This window comes from Hemiscyllium ocellatum, chromosome 13, assembly GCF_020745735.1.
Source record: "Hemiscyllium ocellatum isolate sHemOce1 chromosome 13, sHemOce1.pat.X.cur, whole genome shotgun sequence".
Classification (NCBI taxonomy): Eukaryota; Metazoa; Chordata; class Chondrichthyes; order Orectolobiformes; family Hemiscylliidae; genus Hemiscyllium; species Hemiscyllium ocellatum.
The window spans coordinates 38510466-38531030 of record NC_083413.1 but is presented as its reverse complement, the minus strand read 5'-3'; the positions used below and the strand labels follow the sequence as shown (position 1 = coordinate 38531030).

The 20565-nt window shown below is 39.5% G+C and overlaps 1 protein-coding gene across 1 annotated transcript in view; it reads right to left on the bottom strand.

Moving 5' to 3' along the window:
* The window catches only part of LOC132821515 (endothelin-converting enzyme-like 1), a 118361-nt gene that overhangs the window by 20627 nt on the left and 77169 nt on the right, over window positions 1-20565 (bottom strand). Inside the window, exons 9-13 of the mRNA XM_060834121.1 lie at window positions 17179-17282; window positions 16807-16865; window positions 5167-5218; window positions 5000-5067; window positions 2758-2882 (exon numbers count right to left, since the gene is read on the bottom strand). Of these exons, the coding sequence (XP_060690104.1) occupies window positions 2758-2882; window positions 5000-5067; window positions 5167-5218; window positions 16807-16865; window positions 17179-17282 (408 nt within the window). The remainder of the gene's footprint in view (window positions 1-2757; window positions 2883-4999; window positions 5068-5166; window positions 5219-16806; window positions 16866-17178; window positions 17283-20565) is intronic.

Sequence of the window (20565 nt, the reverse complement as noted above, 5' to 3'; positions counted from 1 at the left end):
CTGATCCAGTTTACTCCGAGCTCTCAGAGTGAACAGGATGATACTCCTGTTTATATCTATCAGTCAGGGCTCTTTGATTGGAGCAGATTAACAGCCCCAGTCAGTGAACTCATATTCTATCAGGTCCACCTGGCTGACCTCATGACAATCATTACAGTTTTCTTCTGTACAATTACAAAACAACAAGTTAAGAAAATTAAGGTTACACAGTTATTTGAACAGGAAATTGAACAATTGAGTAAAATCTTACAGAAGTTATGTCACAAAAATTTGCATCTTGAAAATCTGACCTTGTACTTTTCTTTCCCTTCTACTTATCTATTAATGACATGCAACCACTTACGCTACTATATCTGCAGCAGGTTCATTACTGGGACGACCATAACATTTAGTGAAGTTACTTATTCTAGAGAATGAATGCACTTCGCCTACTCGAGAGAAAATCATTACAACTATTTAGTTTTGATAAATATGAGATACTGCATTTTGGAGAACAAATAAATACAATTAAAAGTAGGGCCTTAAGTAGTGTTGTGGAACAGAAAGAACTAGAGGTTCAGGTACATAACTCTTTGAAATTTGCATCACATGTAGACAGGATGGTTAAGAAGGCATTTAGTGTGCTTGCCTTCGTTACCCACACCTTTGAGTACAGGAGTAGAGACGTCGTCTTGTTGAGACAGTGGTGAGGCCACTTCTGGAATACTGCGTCCAGTTCTAGTTGCCCTGTTATAGGGAGAATATTTTAAACTGGAGAGGGTTCAGAAACAAATTACCAGGATGTTGCTAGGAATGGAGGGTTTGAGTTATAGGGGGAGGTTGAATAGAGTCAGAGAGCACAAAAACAGACCCATCGGCTGGAACATTTTTCACTTAGGGTAGCATGTCAAGGGATGAACTTAAAGAAATTTATAAAATCATGAGGGGTATGAATGAGGTGAATGGCAGGTGTCAACTCCCTATGGTGGGAGTTTTCAAGATTTGAGGGCATACTTTTATGGTGAGAGGAGAAAGATTTTAAAAAGATATGAGCGGCAATTTTTTTACACAGATGTGTGAAATGATCTTCTAGAGAATGTGGATGTGGGTACAATTACAATGTTTAAAATACATTTTGGATAAGCACATGAATAAGAAATATTTGGAGGGATATGGGCCAAGCGCAGGCAGGTGGGACTAGTTTAGTTTGGGATTATGGTCAGCATGAACTGGCTTAGAGTTGAGAGTGTGGTACTGGAAAATCACAGCAGGTCAGGCAGCATCCGAGGAGCAGGAGAATCGACATTTTGGGCAAAAGGCACCTGATTCCATGCTGTGTGATTCTATAACTAACTTGTATGTCTGAAATTCTTTTCTGTTCCCTCTGTGTCAGTTGTGAGCTTTGTGCTTAGGACTGCACTGATACAATCCTCAAGGACCAAGGTAACATTTGCCTCAGTAAATCTGGTGTCCTTGAAGCATTACTTTCAATGCTTTGTTGCTTGTACCCTCAATATCCCCAGGACAGATTTATTCCTGGGCCATACCATACTTTGATGTCCAGCTCATACCTTGCAGTGTACAAGTAATGAACATGAGCATTGTTGGACTAATACCCTGCTTGAGAGCAAGTTGAATTTTTGTAATTAAGTTTTGGAAGTCTTGTGTTAGGATGATTGTCCAGTTATGTACAGAGGAACACAAGTAGGCCATTCAGCCCTTCAAGCCTGTTCCACCATTCAATGTTATCACGGCTGATCAATGGCCTAACTTCATTTACCTGGCTATGGCCAATATCCCTAATACTTTTGCTTAACAATTATTTATCTATCTAAAATATAAAATTAACAATTGATCCAGTTATATTGCTGTTTATGGAAGAGAGTTCTAAACGTTTACCATCTTTTGTACGTAGAAGCCCTTCCTAACACTTCTCCTGAATGGTCTGGCCCTAGTTCTAGAATCCCCAACCAGTGGAATTTATCTTTATCTACTTTCTCTTTTTCTGTTAATATCTTGAAGATTTCAATCAGCTCACCCTTTAACTTTCTAAATTCTGGGGAAAATGGCCTAATTTGTATAATCTCTCCTCATAATTTAAATCCTAAAGTCCATGTATCATTCTCATAAACCTTGTTGTACTTCCCCAAAGCTAATGTATCCTTCCTGAAGTGTGATGCCCAGGTCTGCTCACAGTACTCGGTGAAGCCTGCCCAGGTGTTTTGTAACTGCAGCATAATATCTGCATCCTTATATTCCATTCTTATAGGTATGAAGGCCAACATTCCATTAGCATTCTTAATTATTTTCTGAGTAATATTGTATATCATAGATGTGTCTGGTTGGTGGGGAAGGCTCAATCAGGAGCAGTTGAGGAAAGAAAATTGAGAACAAATACCATTGTTTAGACTTAGTACCTGATTTCACCCCTGTTTTCACCATAATTATGTGTAATTTTGAGGACCGTATTGGAGGGAAGTTCAGACCTAAAATATCAAATGATTAATATCGGTAAGCATGATTCTCAAAAGCATTTAGATTTTCAGACTCTGCTCTAAAATTCTGATCAATATGTATGAACGGATTTGCAAAATACATCGAATGCCATCTCCAAAGTATTTAATTTCCTTACAGTTTTCTTCTAACTATTCAGACACACATTTTTAATAAGGTGTTGTCTTTCTTTGGATCTTCTATATAAATACCTCTGCCTCAATTTGAAAATTGGGATTTCAGAATTCATGGATGTTTAGCAGAAACAGACACCAGGGAACTTACCCTTTGGTCGTAAACAGTAAAGTTTCCATATAAATTGACAATGCATTGTGCTCTCATAATAAATTTATCATAGGATCCTTCTGTCCACCATTTTTTCAGATTGCCATATTTATCATAATGACTCCCTGAAACAAAACAAGTATTATCTTTATAACAGCATTTTCATATTCATATGTGAAAATTACATGTGAATGCAAGCAAGGTAATGTAACAAAAAATATACTCTTTCTAGCATTACAACTTAATGACATTCTCTACTTAATAATTTATTCACAAAGATATAAAACCAACACTCCTGAAGCTGCAAGCAAAGGACTCAACTATAGTCATTTGGGAATCGGTTATATTGAAACTGGGTTATTTTGTATTTCTATATGTCAATTTACAACAAAATAAGTTTAGGGACTGAGGATATGGTCTGAGATGAGTTCTCCATGTAAGTGACTGACAACAATCATGTTTTTCACAGTTGGATACCTCAATGAAATAAGTACCACCTGGTGAATGCATTTATATCATTTTCTGTTCAGACTGAGTGAAGTATTTCTGTAAGTTACATTCATTGTTATTAAAATAGGCAACCCAAAATTATTATTATTAGTAAAGGTGGGGCTTTTGACCAAAGAAGTTATCAAAGGGCCATTTTTAGAGTTGCTTTTTAAGATAACTTTATTCTATTTATGTTGAAATGGCAAATTTATTTTTTAAACCATATTTGTTATGGAGTGAATACAGTTTGATCTCCTATGTTCATTAATGCCCATGGTTGGACAAGATAAAGGTACAGTCACCATAGTCTCAAAGGACTTTCATGAAAAAGACAACTAAAAGTTGTTTGACCCAAGAGACACCACATCTCAGCTGATGCTGAGATTTTGGGGCTTTCATGGTGACTTCAGCCAGTGCAGGAATTGAATCCATGCTGTCAGTGTCACTCTGTATCACAAATCAGCTGCCCAGACAACTCAACTAGAACAAGGACACATAATCTGAACATACATAAACACAAGTTAAAGTTGTGGAAAAGCAGTTTCATAAGGTTAGGAACGAGTGGTAAAAGACCAAGTAGACGTTAGACAAATATAACACCCATTAAAGGAAAAAAATGGTAGAAGTATTTCTGGAGTCCAAGCATTAAATTCAAAGTGCGCAGAGCTACTGCAAGCGGAAGGTAGGATTAGGCTTGATTATACTGAAATTTCTGCATTTTACCATGAAATATCTGAGCCATTTTCTGACAGGTGCATGATTAATATGCAATTTAACTCCTGAACAGATTAAAAACAGAACACTTGCTAAGAGCACTAAAGCCTATTAAATTGGTAAAGAACATGGATTACCGACCAATCAAACTGGTCAGACAACTGTTCTAATCTCTTGAGTTAGGAGCCCCAGATGTACTAATAGCCACATGGGTACTCATTCAGTTAGTATAACTATCAGTCCAAAAAAATTCTCGTTTGGTTCATGTTATTGGGTGGCCTACACTGCCCAAAGATTTGTTGTTTCTGCAGATTCCTCACAGTTCATAAAAACTACAAGGTATGAAAGAAGATTTTAAAATGAGTAGAAATTATTAAAAGGCTCAGAAATGCGAAAAGAAAGATTGGAACTAAAGAGGTAGGAAGTCACATGTCAAATGGTAACCATTCTTCCTTATTGATCTACCTTTTAATATTTGACTGAGAAATACCAGTATGGATATTTTTCCATGAGTTTGTTTGGAAAATGGAGTGACATTGGCAGTTTCCCAGTCCAAGCATACAATATCAAGTCTAATTAATCACTTGTTTTTTTTCATGTACTACTTTTAATCTGCTATAGAAGACAGAGGATTGGAGAGATTTGTCTATATTTAATCTAATTAAATTTTCCATCATATTTTAAAATTTACATTTATTCTGATTACTTCCTCAGTTGTTCTGTTTTGATGTAGCTCTGGCACCTCACCTTTATTGTTTCTGAGACCAAAACAAAGTAATTATGTACTTTTTGATACAATAGAGATAATAATTTTTATTCACATTTAATGTATAATGTGTATACAATTTATTTTTAATCTTACTGATTTCTAGGATTTATCAGGAGCAAAAAACACATTCACAACAACCTTGTTCATTCACCAGAAATGTAAATAAGACACAACTTCGAATTGCTGTCTGGTTTTTTTAAGAGTATATGATCCAGTTTTATGGCACTTAAAAACAGAAAGTAAAAGATGTTCTCTGAGACTAAAACGTACCCCAGTCATCATAACCATGTGTCAACTCGTGTCCTATAATAGTTCCAATACCTCCATAGTTCAAGGACCTGTCAACAGATATTTTAACATTAAGCAGCTTAAAATCTTGTTTATGTGGTCAAGAATGTATATTGAGCTAGGACAGGTTATTCATTTGGAATACTTACTGAGGAAAGTCAGGATCATAAAGTGGCGGCTGCAGTATCCCAGCTGGAAATACTGAGGAGATGAATACAGAAGTCAAAGACATTTTTAACTGCAGAAACTTTATAGTATCATGGCAACTCTGTTTGTACTGAAAAACAAGTTGATTTCCACAGCTTACAAGTTTTTAGGCATACACTTAGGGATATAACTGTGCTTCCCACAGACGCTGAAGTGGCAAATAATATTCATGTTCCCAAATGCTAGGTAATGGCTATCTTCAACAAACTAGAATCTGATCACAGCCCCTTGACCTTCAATGGCATTACCATTACCGAATCCCCCACTATCAACATCCTGGGGGTTATTGTTAACTAGAAACTGAACTGGACTGGCCATACAATTACTGTGGCTACAAGAGAGGTCAGAGTCTAGGAATCCTGTAATGAACAACTCACTTCATAACTCCCCATAGCCTGTCTACAATACGTAAGGTAAACGACAGAAGTATTATAAAATACTACTTGGCTGGATGAGTGCATGTCCAACAGCTCACAAGATTGACAAAATCCAGGATAAAACTGCTTGCTTTATTGGCACCTCATCTACTTTTACATGCTCCATCATGGTCATTCAGTAGCAGCAATGTATACCATTGACAAAACACACTGCTGAAATTCATCAATTCATCAAACCTATTACCTAGAATTACCTCCACTATAATCTAGAATGAGAAGAGCAGCCATGTATGGGAACACCACTCTTTCCAAGTTCCCCTTCAAAGTGGTTGTCATGTTGACTTAGAAATATATTGCTGTTCCTTCAGTGTCACTGGGTCAAAACCTTAGGACTTTCTGGTTAACAATATTGTGGAAGTTCCTACATTAAGGAGACTGTAGGAGTGCAAGAAAACAGCTCACATCACCTTGGAATGAGGGATGGGCAATAAATGTTCACCCATCCAGTGATGCCCACATTCCCTCAATAAATCTTAAAAAGTTTAATAGGTCACAAAATAATTCTAATGTTCCTTAATTTCAGGAACAGACAGTATGGGAAAATATTTAATTGGGGGAGGGGGAATTATACTGCTTTTAGACAGGAGTTATGGAGTATAAATTGGGAACAATTCTTCTATGGGAACTGCAGAACAGAAATGTGGAGGCTATTTAAGGAGCACTTGTAGCATGTATTGGATAACTTTGTCCCACTGGGACAGGCAAGGAATGGTAAGATGAAGGACCCTTGGATGATAAGAGAAGAGGAGCTTCTCGTCAAGAGGAAGAAGGAAGCTTACTTAAAGTTGAGGAAGGATCTGGCACAGTTTCAGAGGATTACAGGGTTGCTAGTAAAAAAATCAAAAATGGACAGAGCAGAGCAGGGAGGGTGCATGAAAAAGGCTTGATAGAAAGGATTAGGGAAAACCCAAAGGCGTTCTACACCTATGTGAGCAATCAGAGAATGATTAGAGAGAAGGTAGGGCCGATCAGGGATAGTGGAGAGAACTTGTGCCTGGAGTCTGAAGAAGTAGGGGAGGCCCTAAATGAGTTTTCTGCTTCAGTATTCACTAAAGAGAGGGACCTTGTTGATAGTGAGAACACTGTGGACCAGGTTAGTAGGCTTGAACAGATTGAATTAAAAAAGTGGATGTGCTGGAAACTCTGGGAAGAATGAAGATAGATAAGTCCCCAGGGTCCAGACCAGATATATCCAAGGTTACCCCAGGAAGTGAGGAATGAGATTGCTGTTCCTCTGGCAATGATCTTTGCATCCTCACTCTTCACGGGAGTAATACCAGATGATTGGAGGGAGGCAAATGTTGTTCCTCTGTTCAAAAAAGGGAATAGAGAAATCCCTGGGAATTATAGATCAGTCAGTCTTACGTCTGTGGTAAGCAAAGGACTGGAAATTATTCTGAGAGATAGGATATATGACTATTTGAAAAAACATAGTTTGATTAAAAATAGGCAGCATAGAGTTGTGAGGGACAGGTTATGCTTCACAAGCCTTATTGAGTTCTTTGAGGATGTGATGAGAAAAGTTGATGAAGGCCAAACAGTGGATGTGGTGTACATGGATTTCAGTAAGGCATTTGATAAGGTTCACAGCAGGTTCAATCAGAAAGTTAGGAGCTATGGGATACAGCAAAATTTGGCTGTATGGATACAGAATTGGCTGGCTGAAAGGAGGCAGCAAGTGGTATTGGATGAAAAGTATTCTGCGTGGAGGTCGGTGACCGATGGTGTCCCACAGGGATCTGTTCTTGGGCCTCTGCTCTTTGTAGCTTTTCTAAATATCTTGGATGAAGAAGTGGAAAGGTGAATTAGTAAGTTTGCCGATGACACAAAGGTTGGTGGTGTTGTAGATAGTGTCAAGGGCTGTTGTAGGCTCCAACAAGTCATTGACAGGATATAGAGCTGGGCTGAGAAGAGGCAGATAGAGTTCAACCTGAGAAGTGCGAAGTGATTCATTTTGGAAAGTCAAATTTGAATGCTGAAAACAGTGGTAAAGGTAAGATTCTTGGCAGTGTGGAGGAACAGCGGGATTTTGGGGTCCATGTACATAGATCCCTCAAAGTTGCCACCCAAGTTGATACAGTTATTAAGAAAGTGTATGGTGTTCTGGCTTTCATTAACAGGGGAATTGAGTTTTGAGAGCCGCGATGTTTTGCTGCAGCTCCATAAAACCCTGGTTAGACCACACTTGGAATAGTGTCCAGTTCTGATCACCTCTTTATGGGAAGGATGTAGATGCTTTAGAGAGGATGCAGAGGAAAGTTACCAGGATGCTGCCTGGATTGGAGGGCTTGTCTTATAAGACCATAAGACATAGGAGTGGAAGTAAGGCCATTCGGCCCATCGAGTCTACTCCGCCATTAAATCGTGGCTGATGGGCATTTCAACTCCACTTACCCGCAGTCTCCCCGTAGCCCTTAGTTCCTTGTGACATCAAGAATTTATCAATCTCTGCCTTGAAGACATTTAGCGTCCCGGCCTCCACTGCACTCCGCGGCAATGAATTCCACAGGCCCACCATTCTCTGGCTGAAGAAATGTCTCCGCATTTCTGTTCTGAATTTACCCCCTCTAATTCTAAGGCTGTGTCCACGGGTCCTAGTCTCCTCGCCTAACGGAAACAATTTCCTAGTGTCCACCCTTTCCAAGCCATGTATTACCTTGTAAGTTTCTATCAGATCTCCCCTTAATCTTCTAAACTCCAATGAATACAATCCCAGGATCCTCAGCCGTTCTTCGTATGTTAGACCTACCATTCCAGGGATCATCCGTGTGAATCTCCACTGGACACGCTCCAGTGCCAGTATGTCCTTCCTGAGGTGTAGGGACCAAAACTGGACACAGTACTCCAAATGGGGCCTAACCAGAGCTTTATAAGGTCTCAGTAGCACAACGGTGCTTTTATATTCCAACCTTCTCGAGATAAATGACCACATTGTATTCGCTTTCTTAATCACAGACTCAACCTGCATGTTTACCTTTAGAGAATCCTCGACTAGCACTTCCAGATCCCTTTGTACATTGGCTTTATGAATTTTCTCACCATTTAGAAAGTAGTCCATGCTTGTATTCTTTTTTCCAAAGTACAAGACCTCACATTTGCTCACATTGAATTCCATCAGCCATTTTCTGGACCACTCTCCCAAAAGAGAAGTTGAGTGAGCTAGGGCTTTTCACAATAGAGCGAAGAAGGAAGAGAGGTGTCTTGATAGAGGTATACAAGGTAATGACAGGCATAGATAGGGTAGATAGCCAGAGATTTTTCCCCTGGGCATAAATGGCTGTCATGAGGTGTTATAATTTTAAGGTGATTGGAAGAAGGTATAGGGGAGATATCAGAGGTAGTTTCTTTACCCTAAGAGTGGTGCGTGTGTGGAATGCAGTGCCAACGGTGCTCCTAGAGTCAGAGACATTAGGGTCATTTAAGTGACTAATGGACAAGCACATGGGGACAGCAGTAAATTGAGGGGTGTGTAGAATAGGTTGATCTTAGATTAAGACAAATGCTTGGTACAACAACCAGGGGCGGCACGGTAGCACAGTGGTTAGCACTGCTGCCTCACAGCGCCAGTAGACCTGGGTTCAATTCCCGACTCAGGCAACTGACTGTGTGGAGTTTGCACATTGTCCCCGTGTCTGCGTGGGTTTCCTCCGGGTGCTCCGGTTTCCTCCCACAGTCCAAAGATGTGCAGGTCAGGTGAATTGGCCATGCTAAATTGTCCGTAGTGTTAGGTAATAGGGGTATGGGTGGGTTGCGCTTCGGCGGGTCGGTGTGGACTTGTTGGGCCGAAGGGCCTGTTTCCACACTGTAAGTAATCTAAAAAACAACATTGGCTGAATGGCCTGTACTGTGCTGTACTATTCTATGTTCTATTTCAGACTATGCATTTTTTGGAATATGGATTTTCTGGATGGAACACAAAGTCATAAACATATACAGCATGGAAGCATACCTTTCAGTTCAACTTGTGCTTGTCAACCAGATATCCTAGAGAAATCTAGTTCCATTTACCAGAATCTGGCCCATATCCCCTTTAACCCTTCCTATTCATATACCCATCCAGATGCCTCATTCTATACACATACCACCCTCTGTGATAGAATGTTTCCCCTTAGGATCCTTTAAAATCTTTCCCCTCTCACCCTAAACCTAGGCCCTCTAGTTTTGGATTCCCCCACCTTAGAAAATGACCTTGTCTATTTATCCTGTCCATGATTTTATGAACCTCTACGAAGTCACCCCTCAGCCTCTGAAGCTCCAGGAAAAATAGCCCTAGCCTATTCTGCCTCTCCGTATAGCTCAAACCCCACAATCCTGCCAACATTTTTTGTAATTCTTTTCTGAACCTTTCATGTTTCACAACAATCTTCCTACAGGAGGGAGACTACAATTGTACACAGTATTCCAAAAGTATCCAAAGCAATGTCCTGTATAACTGCAACATGATCTCCCACCTCCTATATTCAATTCACTGACACAAATAAAGGAAAGCATACCAAATGCCTTCTCCACTATTCTATCACCTGCAACTCCACTTTCAAGGAACTATATACCGGCAATCCAATGTCTCTTTGCTCAGCAACACTCTCCAGGACATTACCATTAAGTGTATAAGTCCTGCCCTTATCATTAAAGAATAAAGACTAATTGGTCAACGTATAAAGCTTAATTCATCTTCTGTTTTATATTTCAAACAACTATGAAATTGAAGCGATGTTTACATCTTTCTAGAGTACAATTATTAATGTAGATGAAACCTTACCATGATCAAAATATAAACACTTCAAAAAACAAGCTTTAACAAATAATAACCATAATACTTAATGATTCCAAGCTGATCAAGCTTCTATGGAAATGTAATGGGAAGGTGAATGATAAAAAAGGAGAGAATATGAAAATAGACAGGTACCTAACATTAAAAGGAGTTGGCGAGTTTTGAGATTTGTAGCTCAGGTTAAGGTTTTGGATGTAAGTTTGCTCGCTGAGCTGGAAGGTTCGTTTCAGACATTTCATCACCATACTAGGTAACATCATCAGTGACCCTCAGGTGAAGCATTGGTGTTAGTGACCCGCTTTCTATTTATGTGTTTAGGTTTCCTTGGGTTGGTAATGTCATTTCCTGTGGTGATATCATTTCCTGTTCTTTTTCTCAGAGGGTGGTAAATGGGGTTTAGTGATAGAGTTCCGGTTAGAATGCCATGCTTCTAGGAATTTTTGTGCATATCTCTATTTGTCCTAGGATGGGTGTGTTGTCCTTCCTCATCTGTATGTAAGGATACTAGTGATAGTGGGTCATGTCTTTTTGTGGTTAGTTGATGTACATGTATCCTGGTGCTAGTTTTCTGCCTGTTTGTCCAATGTAGTGTTTGTTACAGTTCTTGCAAGGCATTTTGTAAATAATGTTCATTTTGCTTGTTGTCGTATCGGGTCTTTCAAGTTCATTAGCTGCTGTTTTAGTGTGTTGGTGGGTTTGTAGGCTACCATGATGCCAAGAGGTCAGAGTAGTCTGGCGGTCATTTCTGAGATGTCTTTGATGTAGGGGAGAGTGGCTAGGGTTTCTGGACACGTTTTGTCTTGGTTTGGGTTTGTTGCTGAGAAATCAGCAGACTGTGTTCATTGGGTACCCATTCTTTTTGAGTACGCTGCATAGATGATTTTCCTCTGCTCTTTGCAGTTCCTCTGTGCTGCAGTGTGTGGTGGCTTATTGAAATAATGTTCAAATGCAGCTTCGTTTATGGGTGTTGGGATGATTGTTTCTGTAATTCAATATTTGGTCCACATGTGTTGGCTTCATGTGGATGCTGGTTGAAGTTCCCCATTGACTGTTCACTTTACTGTGACATCTAAAGATGGCAGTTGCATTTGATAGGCTATTTGTATTTTAATTTAAAAGGGCACCAGAACCAGCTGGACTTCATCCAAGGATACTGAGGGAAGTGGGAGTGGAAAGTATGATGGCACCAGTCATGACGTTTTCAGTTTTCTTTATATTCAAGGTACCAGAAGTTTGGAGAAATGCAGACATTTCCCTTGGTTAAAAAAATGCATGTTTGGATAAGCCGAGCATTACAGGCCAGATAGTTTTCTGACAAAATCAATTGGCATAAGAACAAATGTGGGTTAATTAAGGCATGCCAGCATGGATTTCAAAAGGGAAAATTGTGTTTAACTAACTTGCTGGAGTATTTTTTGAAGAGGCAACATAAAGTGCTGCTGAGGATAATGTTGTTGCTGAGGTCTGCATGGACTTTCAAACCTCAAAGAATAGAGAGGAAAGACACATGACTGCGTGGTAGGAGACAGAGCAAAATGGTTACTAGTTGTTTTTTGGAAGATTTATAGTAGACTTTCCCAGGGGTCAGTATTGGAATTTAGATACAATTTTGAGATTTTTTATGGTACAAACACTAGAAGCAATCTAAACTGTGAATAGGATAAGGTAGAACTTCAAAAGGATATAGGCAGAGAGGTGGAATGGGTGAACAGTTGACAGATACATCTGACTGTGATATCATTAATTTTGGTAAGAAAAAGATGAATAGGCAATCTAAAGTAAAGCTACATTTCTAAAGGAGAATGGCGGAACCTGAGTGTATTTGTGAATTAGTCCTTAAAGGTTGGAGACCAGATTAAAAGCAGTTAATGAAACATGCAATATCCCGGGCTTTACTAATAGGCAAATAATGTATACCAGCTCATGTTGAACCTATACCACATGCTAGTTTGGCTTCAGCTAGAATATTGTGTGTAGTTCTGGGCATCACACTTTATTTAAAGAATTAAAGGCAAAGTACAGAAAAGATACACAAAAATGATGTGAGGGATGAGGAACTTCAGTTAAGATGATACATTGAAGATGTTAGGACTGGCCTACCTGGAGAAAAGGTTGCGAAATAATTTGATAGAAGTATGCAAAGTCAAGAGTCTGCATAGAGTAGATAGTGTTTTGAAGGTGTAGAGGTGTACTGTAACTTTAAGAGAGTTTAAAAGCTAGCTAGCTAGCTAGCTTAGAGAAATACAGAGAATAAGGTAACAATGTAACATTGAAAGAGCTAGGAGCTGTGTTGCCTGGATACAAGAACAAATTCAAATTCGGCCAATCAATTTAAATTATGCCACAAGATAACAAAGTCCAATCAAGTTTGAATTTGGTATTTTGACAATATTAAAACTGATGAAACGACCTGATGTTTTGGCGTATAAGTATCAGACATTTTGAAAGTTACCAAGATCAGCAAAGAGCAGCAAGCCACCAACAAGTACAGACTGCCAGCAGAACTACTCTCTAAAAGATACCTTTATCTATCAAAGACCTATGAAACAGAATCCCTAAGAAGCAGAAAAGAAGACAGAAATATCTACAGACGAAACTCGGCAAAACTGACTGCTTTGAAACTGATTATATTTTTTGATAAACCATAATCAGATTTTCTTATTGGACTAACATTGTAGGGGGGAGGTAAAAGATAGGTTTAAGAGAAAGGAGTTGCAAATAATTGTTAATTAATATTCTCTGTTGGACATAAATAATACAGTTGTTAATTTTTACTTTAAATAGTGACTTTTTGGGCAGTTCTTTACCTCTCGAATTTAGACAGATTACAACATGGGGGGAAAATTATCTGTGTTTAAATTAGCAAAGGGGTTTTCCCCATGTTGTAACGATTAAGGATAAACCTCCTACGTGTGAAACAATAGAATATTAGAGCAGTTGGCAAAATAAGCCATTGCAATATGATAAAAAAGCTTTCTCAAGCAGCATGTGCTTAAGGTCTGGAATGCACTGCATCAAAGTGTGATGAACATAGGTTCAAGTGAGACATTCAAAACAGTAATAGATTATAATCAAAAAGTAACAAGGAGCACAGTTACAGGCAAAATGGTAGTAAATGATCTGTTCATTTTGGAAGCCAGTGCAGACATAAGTCAAAATTCCTGTGCTTCAAAATTCCATGATTCTCTGATTCAGAAAAAGATCATTTGTAATTTCTAAATTTTACCATTAAAGGGAGTAAATTTCAGGACTAAATTTCCAACTTATCTGTATATCAACAAACCAGTAAAAAGCAGTTAACACTGCTTTAATTATAGAAAATATGTGACCAAATCCCTTAATTTCTATTAGGTAGTGACTATACCTAAATGGCTGGGGTAAAGAGCATAATATGTGCAGTTAGACGATCTTGAAAAGTCAAATTCTTTGGCTTGCAGGTACAGACACTTACCAGCAGGTGGTGATAGACCTAACTCCACAACTGCTAAACAAAATCTCATCCTTTTTAATGACACTTAAAAAATCAGGAGAATTAAACAGGACAGACTTTCAAAAAATGAAATCAGATGGATCCAACGCACCATGCTTCTATGGATTAACAAAATTTACACAAACCTGGTGCCCCCCTCAGACCCATAGTCTCCCCAACATACAGGCTAGCCAAAGGACTCCACCAAAAACTAAAACATCTAATTGAAGATTCACACCTGTCCATTCATTCCATCCAAGAATTCCTGAACACCAATAAGGATACCAAAATAGAAGAGGATGAAGTGATGGTCTCCTCTGATGTTATAGCCCCTTTCACATCAATTAACATCAACCTGGCCAAAGAAACACTGGCAACGCTATGAGGAAAACCAGGACCACAAACACTAGACAGCACCAGCTTCATCAGCAAAGACAACGTCCTCAAAATAGCATCCATATGCCTCACCATCCATTCACATTCAATGACAAAACCTGCAAACAAGTCAAAGGAACACATATGGGATCACCAATATCAGAGCTCATAGCAGAAGCAATAATTCAGAGACTTGTACAAGCTTCCCTCCTATTTCCTCTAGATCATTTATATATCTTTATAAATGATCTAGAGGAAGGACTTGAAAGCTGGGTAAGCAAGTTTGCGGATGACACAAAAGTCAGTGGAGTTGTGGATAGTGAGGAAGGAAGTGGTAGGTTACAGCGGGATATAGATAAGTTGCAGAGCTGGGCGGAAATGTGGCAAATGGAATTCAATGTAGCTAAGTGCGAAGTCGTTCACTTTGGTAGGAATAACAAGATGATGGATTACTGGGCTAATGGTAGGCTACTTGGTAGTGTGGATGAGCAGAGGGATCTTGGTGTCCATGTACACAGATCTCTGAAAGTTGCCACCCAGGTAAATAGTGCTGTGAGGAAGGCATATGGTGTACTGGGCTTTATTGGCAGAGGAATTGAGTTCCGGAGTCCTGAGGTCATGTTGCAGTTGTATAAGACTCTGGTGAGGCCTCATCTGGAGTATTGTGTGCAGTTTTGGTCGCCATACTATAGGAAGGATGTGGAAGCTTTAGAACGAGTGCAGAGGAGGTTTACCAGGATGTTGCCTGGAATGGTAGGAAAATCTTATGAGGAAAGGCTGAGGCACTTGGGGCTGTTCTCATTGGAGAAGAGAAGGTTTAGGGGAGATCTGATAGAAGTGTATAAGATGATTAGGGGTTTAGATAGGGTAGATACTAAGAACCTTTTACCGCTAATGGAGTCAGGTGTTACTAGGGGACATAGCTTTAAATTAAGGGGTGGTAGGTATAGGACAGATGTTAGGGGTAGATTCTTCACACAGCGGGTTGTGAGTTCATGGAATGCCCTGCCCGTATCAGTGGTGAACTCTCCTTCTTTATGGTCATTTAAGCGGGCGTTGGATAGGCATTTGGAAGTTATTGGGCTAGTATAGGTTAGGTAGGATTCGGTCGGCGCAACATCGAGGGCCGAAGGGCCTGTACTGCGCTGTATCCTTCTATGTTCTATGTTCTATCTATCTAACCCTAACTTTGGGTCCACTATGTAGAGGTAACATACAACACCATCAACAATATCCTGACAGGCATAAAAGAGGAAGAGAATTACAACAGACACTCATTCCTAGACATGACAGTTGAACTTACAGTTAACGGAGAGCTTCAAACCAGTGTCGACAGAAAAACAACACAGACCAAATACTTAACTTCAGAAACAATCATCCAAATGCCCACAGAGAGAGCTGCATGAAGACATTATTTCAATGAGCTACATCACATGCAGCACCCAAGAACTACAAACAGCAGAAGAGAAATACCTATACAACCTTTTCAAGAAAAACAGGTACCCAATGAACACAGTCTGTTGATTCCTCAGAAACAAACCCAAACAAGCAGACACAACGCAACCAAAAACTATTGCCACATTACCTTACATCAAAGACTGATCAGAAATGACTTCCAGACTACTCAGTCCCATTGGCATCATGGTAGTCCATAAATTTATCAACATACATAAACAGGACAAACAAGCAGGAAACTTGCCACCAGGATACATGAACACCAACTGGCCACCAAAAGACATGACCCACTATCACTAGTTTCTATATATACAGATAAATAAGGACCCTACTTTGATTGGGACAGCACACACATCCTAGGACAGGCAAAACAAAGACACGCATGAGAAGTCTTGGAAGCATGGCATTCTAACCAGAACTCCATCAATAAAGACATCGATTTAGGTCCTATCTACCTCCCCTTGAGAAAAAAACAGGAATGACATCACCTATCTTAAGAAACCAAGACCAATAAATGGAGAGGTGGGACATTTCACCAGAGATGCTCACTGACGATGTTACCTAGTATGGTGATGAAACGTTTGAAAACAAACTTTCAAGTTCAGCAAGCTAACGCACACACTTACCATCAACCTGAGCTACAAACCTTCTCAAAAATCGGTAGCAGTTAGACTTCCAATAAGAAATTTGGAGTAATTAGCTATAAGCAGTGAAAATTCAGGGAAATGTCAAGTGCGGACAGATACTGATTGAGAAATCTCATCTTCCTCATATGCATCAATAAAACCTATCAAATGGGAAACAAGCAATACTCTTTTAGATCTGTTGTCAGGTATCTGCTTCAACTTAAGTGAAGAACGTTCCTTTAGAACTTGCTGCGAGCAATGGGTTTCAGTTAATGAAAATTTGGCCTCAGGAAAGAATAACTAGGATACACATCTGAAAATGGCAAGAATTAATTGAATAGTCTATATTATGAAACAATAAGAACACATGCACAATGCCAGTATGAATTGTAGAAGAAAAGATTTTACTGAGAATCAGTAAAATGATATATTGATCTATATTTACTTACCCATTTGGTTTTGTGTGGATAAGTAATAAGCATTTAGTGTTTGAGGAGGAAGCAGCCATCTGTAAACAAACATATTTTTGAGTTACAAATTTTATTACAGTTCAGGTCAAAATTACTTCAGTAGCATTATAATTACTTACAAAGAGTACAACACAGAATTTGACTATTTTCAAATGTGCAGTTCATAAACCTGTGTAAAATATCTAGTTTACATTCAGTGATCCTCTATGTTAACATAGCTAACATTGGCAGGATTCATATATCACTATCCCTGTACTCCAAGGCATGAATCTAGAGCGCTAACTCAATACAAATATTATGACTTTTATTGCATTTGGTTTGTTGCGGAAAATAAAAGAGAAAAATTCTCACGCAGTCTTGTCCACTTGTTGCCGTATTTTTTTCACTGACAGCTTTATATTGTACATAATGCTGTTAAGCACATTTTTAAAATAAGTCTTCTCATTCACTTCGAACTAAAAGAAAGACGAAATTTTAAGCGTTAGAGCTGTGTCAAGGCTGGAATGCAATATTTTACTTTCATTGAGCCACTTTTTGACAAGAGTGTAATTAGGAGCAGGTGGAGGTCACTTAGCTTATCAGACCTGTTCCTCCCTTTAATAAGATCTTGGTTGACCTTATCATAGTCATAACGGCCGTTTCTTGCTGAATCCCCTTAAACTTTGATTCCTTGTGGATCAAAAATAAGTCTAACCCAGCCTTGAAAATTTCTGTGGACAGCCTTCACTGGCCCATGATGTTCTGAGAGTGAAAAGTCCTCCTTGTCCTCCTTGTCTCCACCTTGAGGGGGCAACACAGTGGCTAGCACCGCTGCCTCACAGCGCCAGGGACCTAGGTTCGATTCCACCCTCAGGCGACTGTGAAAACTCCACACAGACAATTTCCCTGTGTCTACACGGGTTTCCTCTGTGTGCTCTGGTTTGTTCCCACTGTGTGAAGATGTGCATGTTAGGTGGATAGGCCATGATAAATTACCCTGTACTGATAGGGATGTATAGATTAGGTGCCTTAGCCATAGGAAATGCAGCATTATAGGGATAGGATATGGGGATAGATATGGGTGGGATCTCCTTCAAAGGGTTGGTGTGGACTCATTGGGCCCAATGGCCTGTTTCCACACTGCAGGGATTTGATTCTATTCTTAAAGGGAAAACAACACTTTATTTTTAAACTGTCCCCCAAGTTATGGTCTCTTCAACAAGGGAAACATCTTTTGAGCACCTATCCTGTCAGAATCCTGAACATGTCAATAAGATTATCCCTCATTCTTCTGAACTCCAATGAGTTTAATTGCAACCTGCTCAATCTGTTTTAATAAGCCAATGCCTTCATCTCAGAAATCAGCCTAATGAAACTTTTTCTGAATTGCTTCTGAGGAAAGTTTATTCATTCTTGAGGTAGGAAACCAAACTTGCACGTAGTACATAAGATATGATCTCACCAATTCCCTGTGCAGCTGCAACTAACCTTGCCTGCTTTATACCCCATCCAGCTTGCAAACAGGCCAATATTGCACTTGTCTCTTAATGACTTGCCGTAACTGCACGTTAACCTTTCATGATTCATGTCAAGAACATAAAATTACTTTGTACCCTGCAATGACCTTGTGGACTTTGGAACAGCTTCATTTTCTTCCAAGACCAGATCTGGAGGCTAATTGCAGGCTGATTCTTAATCAAGAGGGTTCCAACACTCATAATGACAATGGGGGAAGAGCACTACATTTAAATGTTAAGTGGAGGTTGGTTATGAACAAGGTCAGTACCTGGGAATTGGCTCCAATAAGTCTGGAAGAGACCTAATGTTCAAGTAAATGGTAATTGTTGAACTTTAATTGTTTCTTCCTGAAGCCTCAATCAGACCAGAACCAAAACTGCGAAGGTAGTTTTTGGCTGCTTCTAAGACACTGTGAAGATTTGAAAACTCCCTATCTAATCTACTACACACGCTTCCAGGAGCCCAATGAGTAGAAAGTTGAGATAGATCTATTGCTGCCTTCACCTGGGTGAGCTGAGAAGGTGATCTTAATGGGCAGTTTCAGAAAAGCAACCAATGAGTTCACATTTATGATTGTGAAACAATGCATCATAAAAGGCATTTAAGTTATCTGTCCAGTTTTGTTATTTTCTTTTATTTATCCCTTAATTGTATTTGTTTGTCCATCTGTTTTTTGTGTAAATGGGGGCTGAAAATATAGACATTAATCAGCTTAAGTTGTTTATCTTTCCTCTGTTAAAATTATTGTGTGTTTAATAATAGTTAGATATCTTGTTTGAGATACAAAATCAGTGTCTGAAATTAATTATTCACAATATTTGCTGAGTTGTGAATACGAAAGTAGAGAGAATGAGAGGCTGATTTGTTTGGCTATCTGTCTCCCTGTCTTAACATAATCTCCTTCCTGATTGATTACATTTGAATTAAACTTTTAATTTCCGAACTACAAATTCAAACAAATACTCTAGTTTAGAAGCAAACTAAAAGAAATACCCAGCAGTCAATCATTTTCCTTTGACATCATCATTTGATATATTTTGTCTTTATTTAGAAAGGAGCCCATCTTTCTGAACCACTCCTACTCTTTACAGCTGTTACACCCATTGTGACCTAGTACCCCCTATGTGAACCCTTTACACCATGTGACCCTATTGTCCCTGTTGTGACCCCATCACTGCTCCCACTGTGACCTCATTACTCATATTGTGACCCTGTCATTTCCATCGTGACCCCATTGTTGCCTCCAGTGTGTCCACATTCAACACTCTGTGATCCCATTGCTCCTGCTGGGATCTTCCACCATTGCTTCCAATGTGACCCCAGTATCCCACCATAACCTCCTTGGATTTTGCACTGTGATCTAAGATCACTACTGCTCCTGCTGTGACCCAATTGGTTCTACTGTGATCCCCCACCCCATTGCTCCTACTCTGAACACCCCCATTGGTTCCATTGTAACCTCTCTCCCATTGCTCGCACTATATACTTTCTGTTACTTCTGCTGTGACCCCATTGCTCAACTGTGACCACAAAGCTGCTCCCACTGTAATCTCACAGCATCTCACTGTGACTCTACTATTACTTCCCCTGACACCTCACCATGACTGCACCGCTGCTTATATAGTTGTGACCTCAGTACTGGATTGATAAGTTTGACCAAAGCATGATTCCTGAACTACAGCAATGTTGCTGTCTCTAAACTACCTTCTGAAATGGTAGTTGCATGAAAACCATTCAAACATCTCAAATGAATAAAACCAGGTGGACCATCCAGCATTAGCCTAGTTACCAGAACCAACAATAACAAAGTCAATCCTGTTCAACCTGCAAAGTCTTTCTAATGTACATCTGGGGATTGTGCAGAATTTGGGAGAGTTGTCTCACAGGCAGGTCAAGTAACAGCCTGACGTAGTCAGACTCATGGAATCAGATGTTACAAACCATGTCCCCAGACACCATCATTATCATCTGAAATGAGCTGTCCCATCGGAGATGGTAGCACAGTGGTATGCAATCCACATACATTCTGGACACCAGGAAGTCTCATGGCTTCTTTTGAAATAAGGGCAAAGAAATCTCCTGCTGATTACCATGCACTGTCCTGCTCATTGGCTGATAAATCAGAACTTTTACATGTTCAACACCACCTGGAGAAAGCACTGAAGATAGCAAAGGCGTAGAATATATGGGAATGTGTGGGAGTTGGTGGAGTCCTAAAGGATACAGCTACTTGACTGAGAG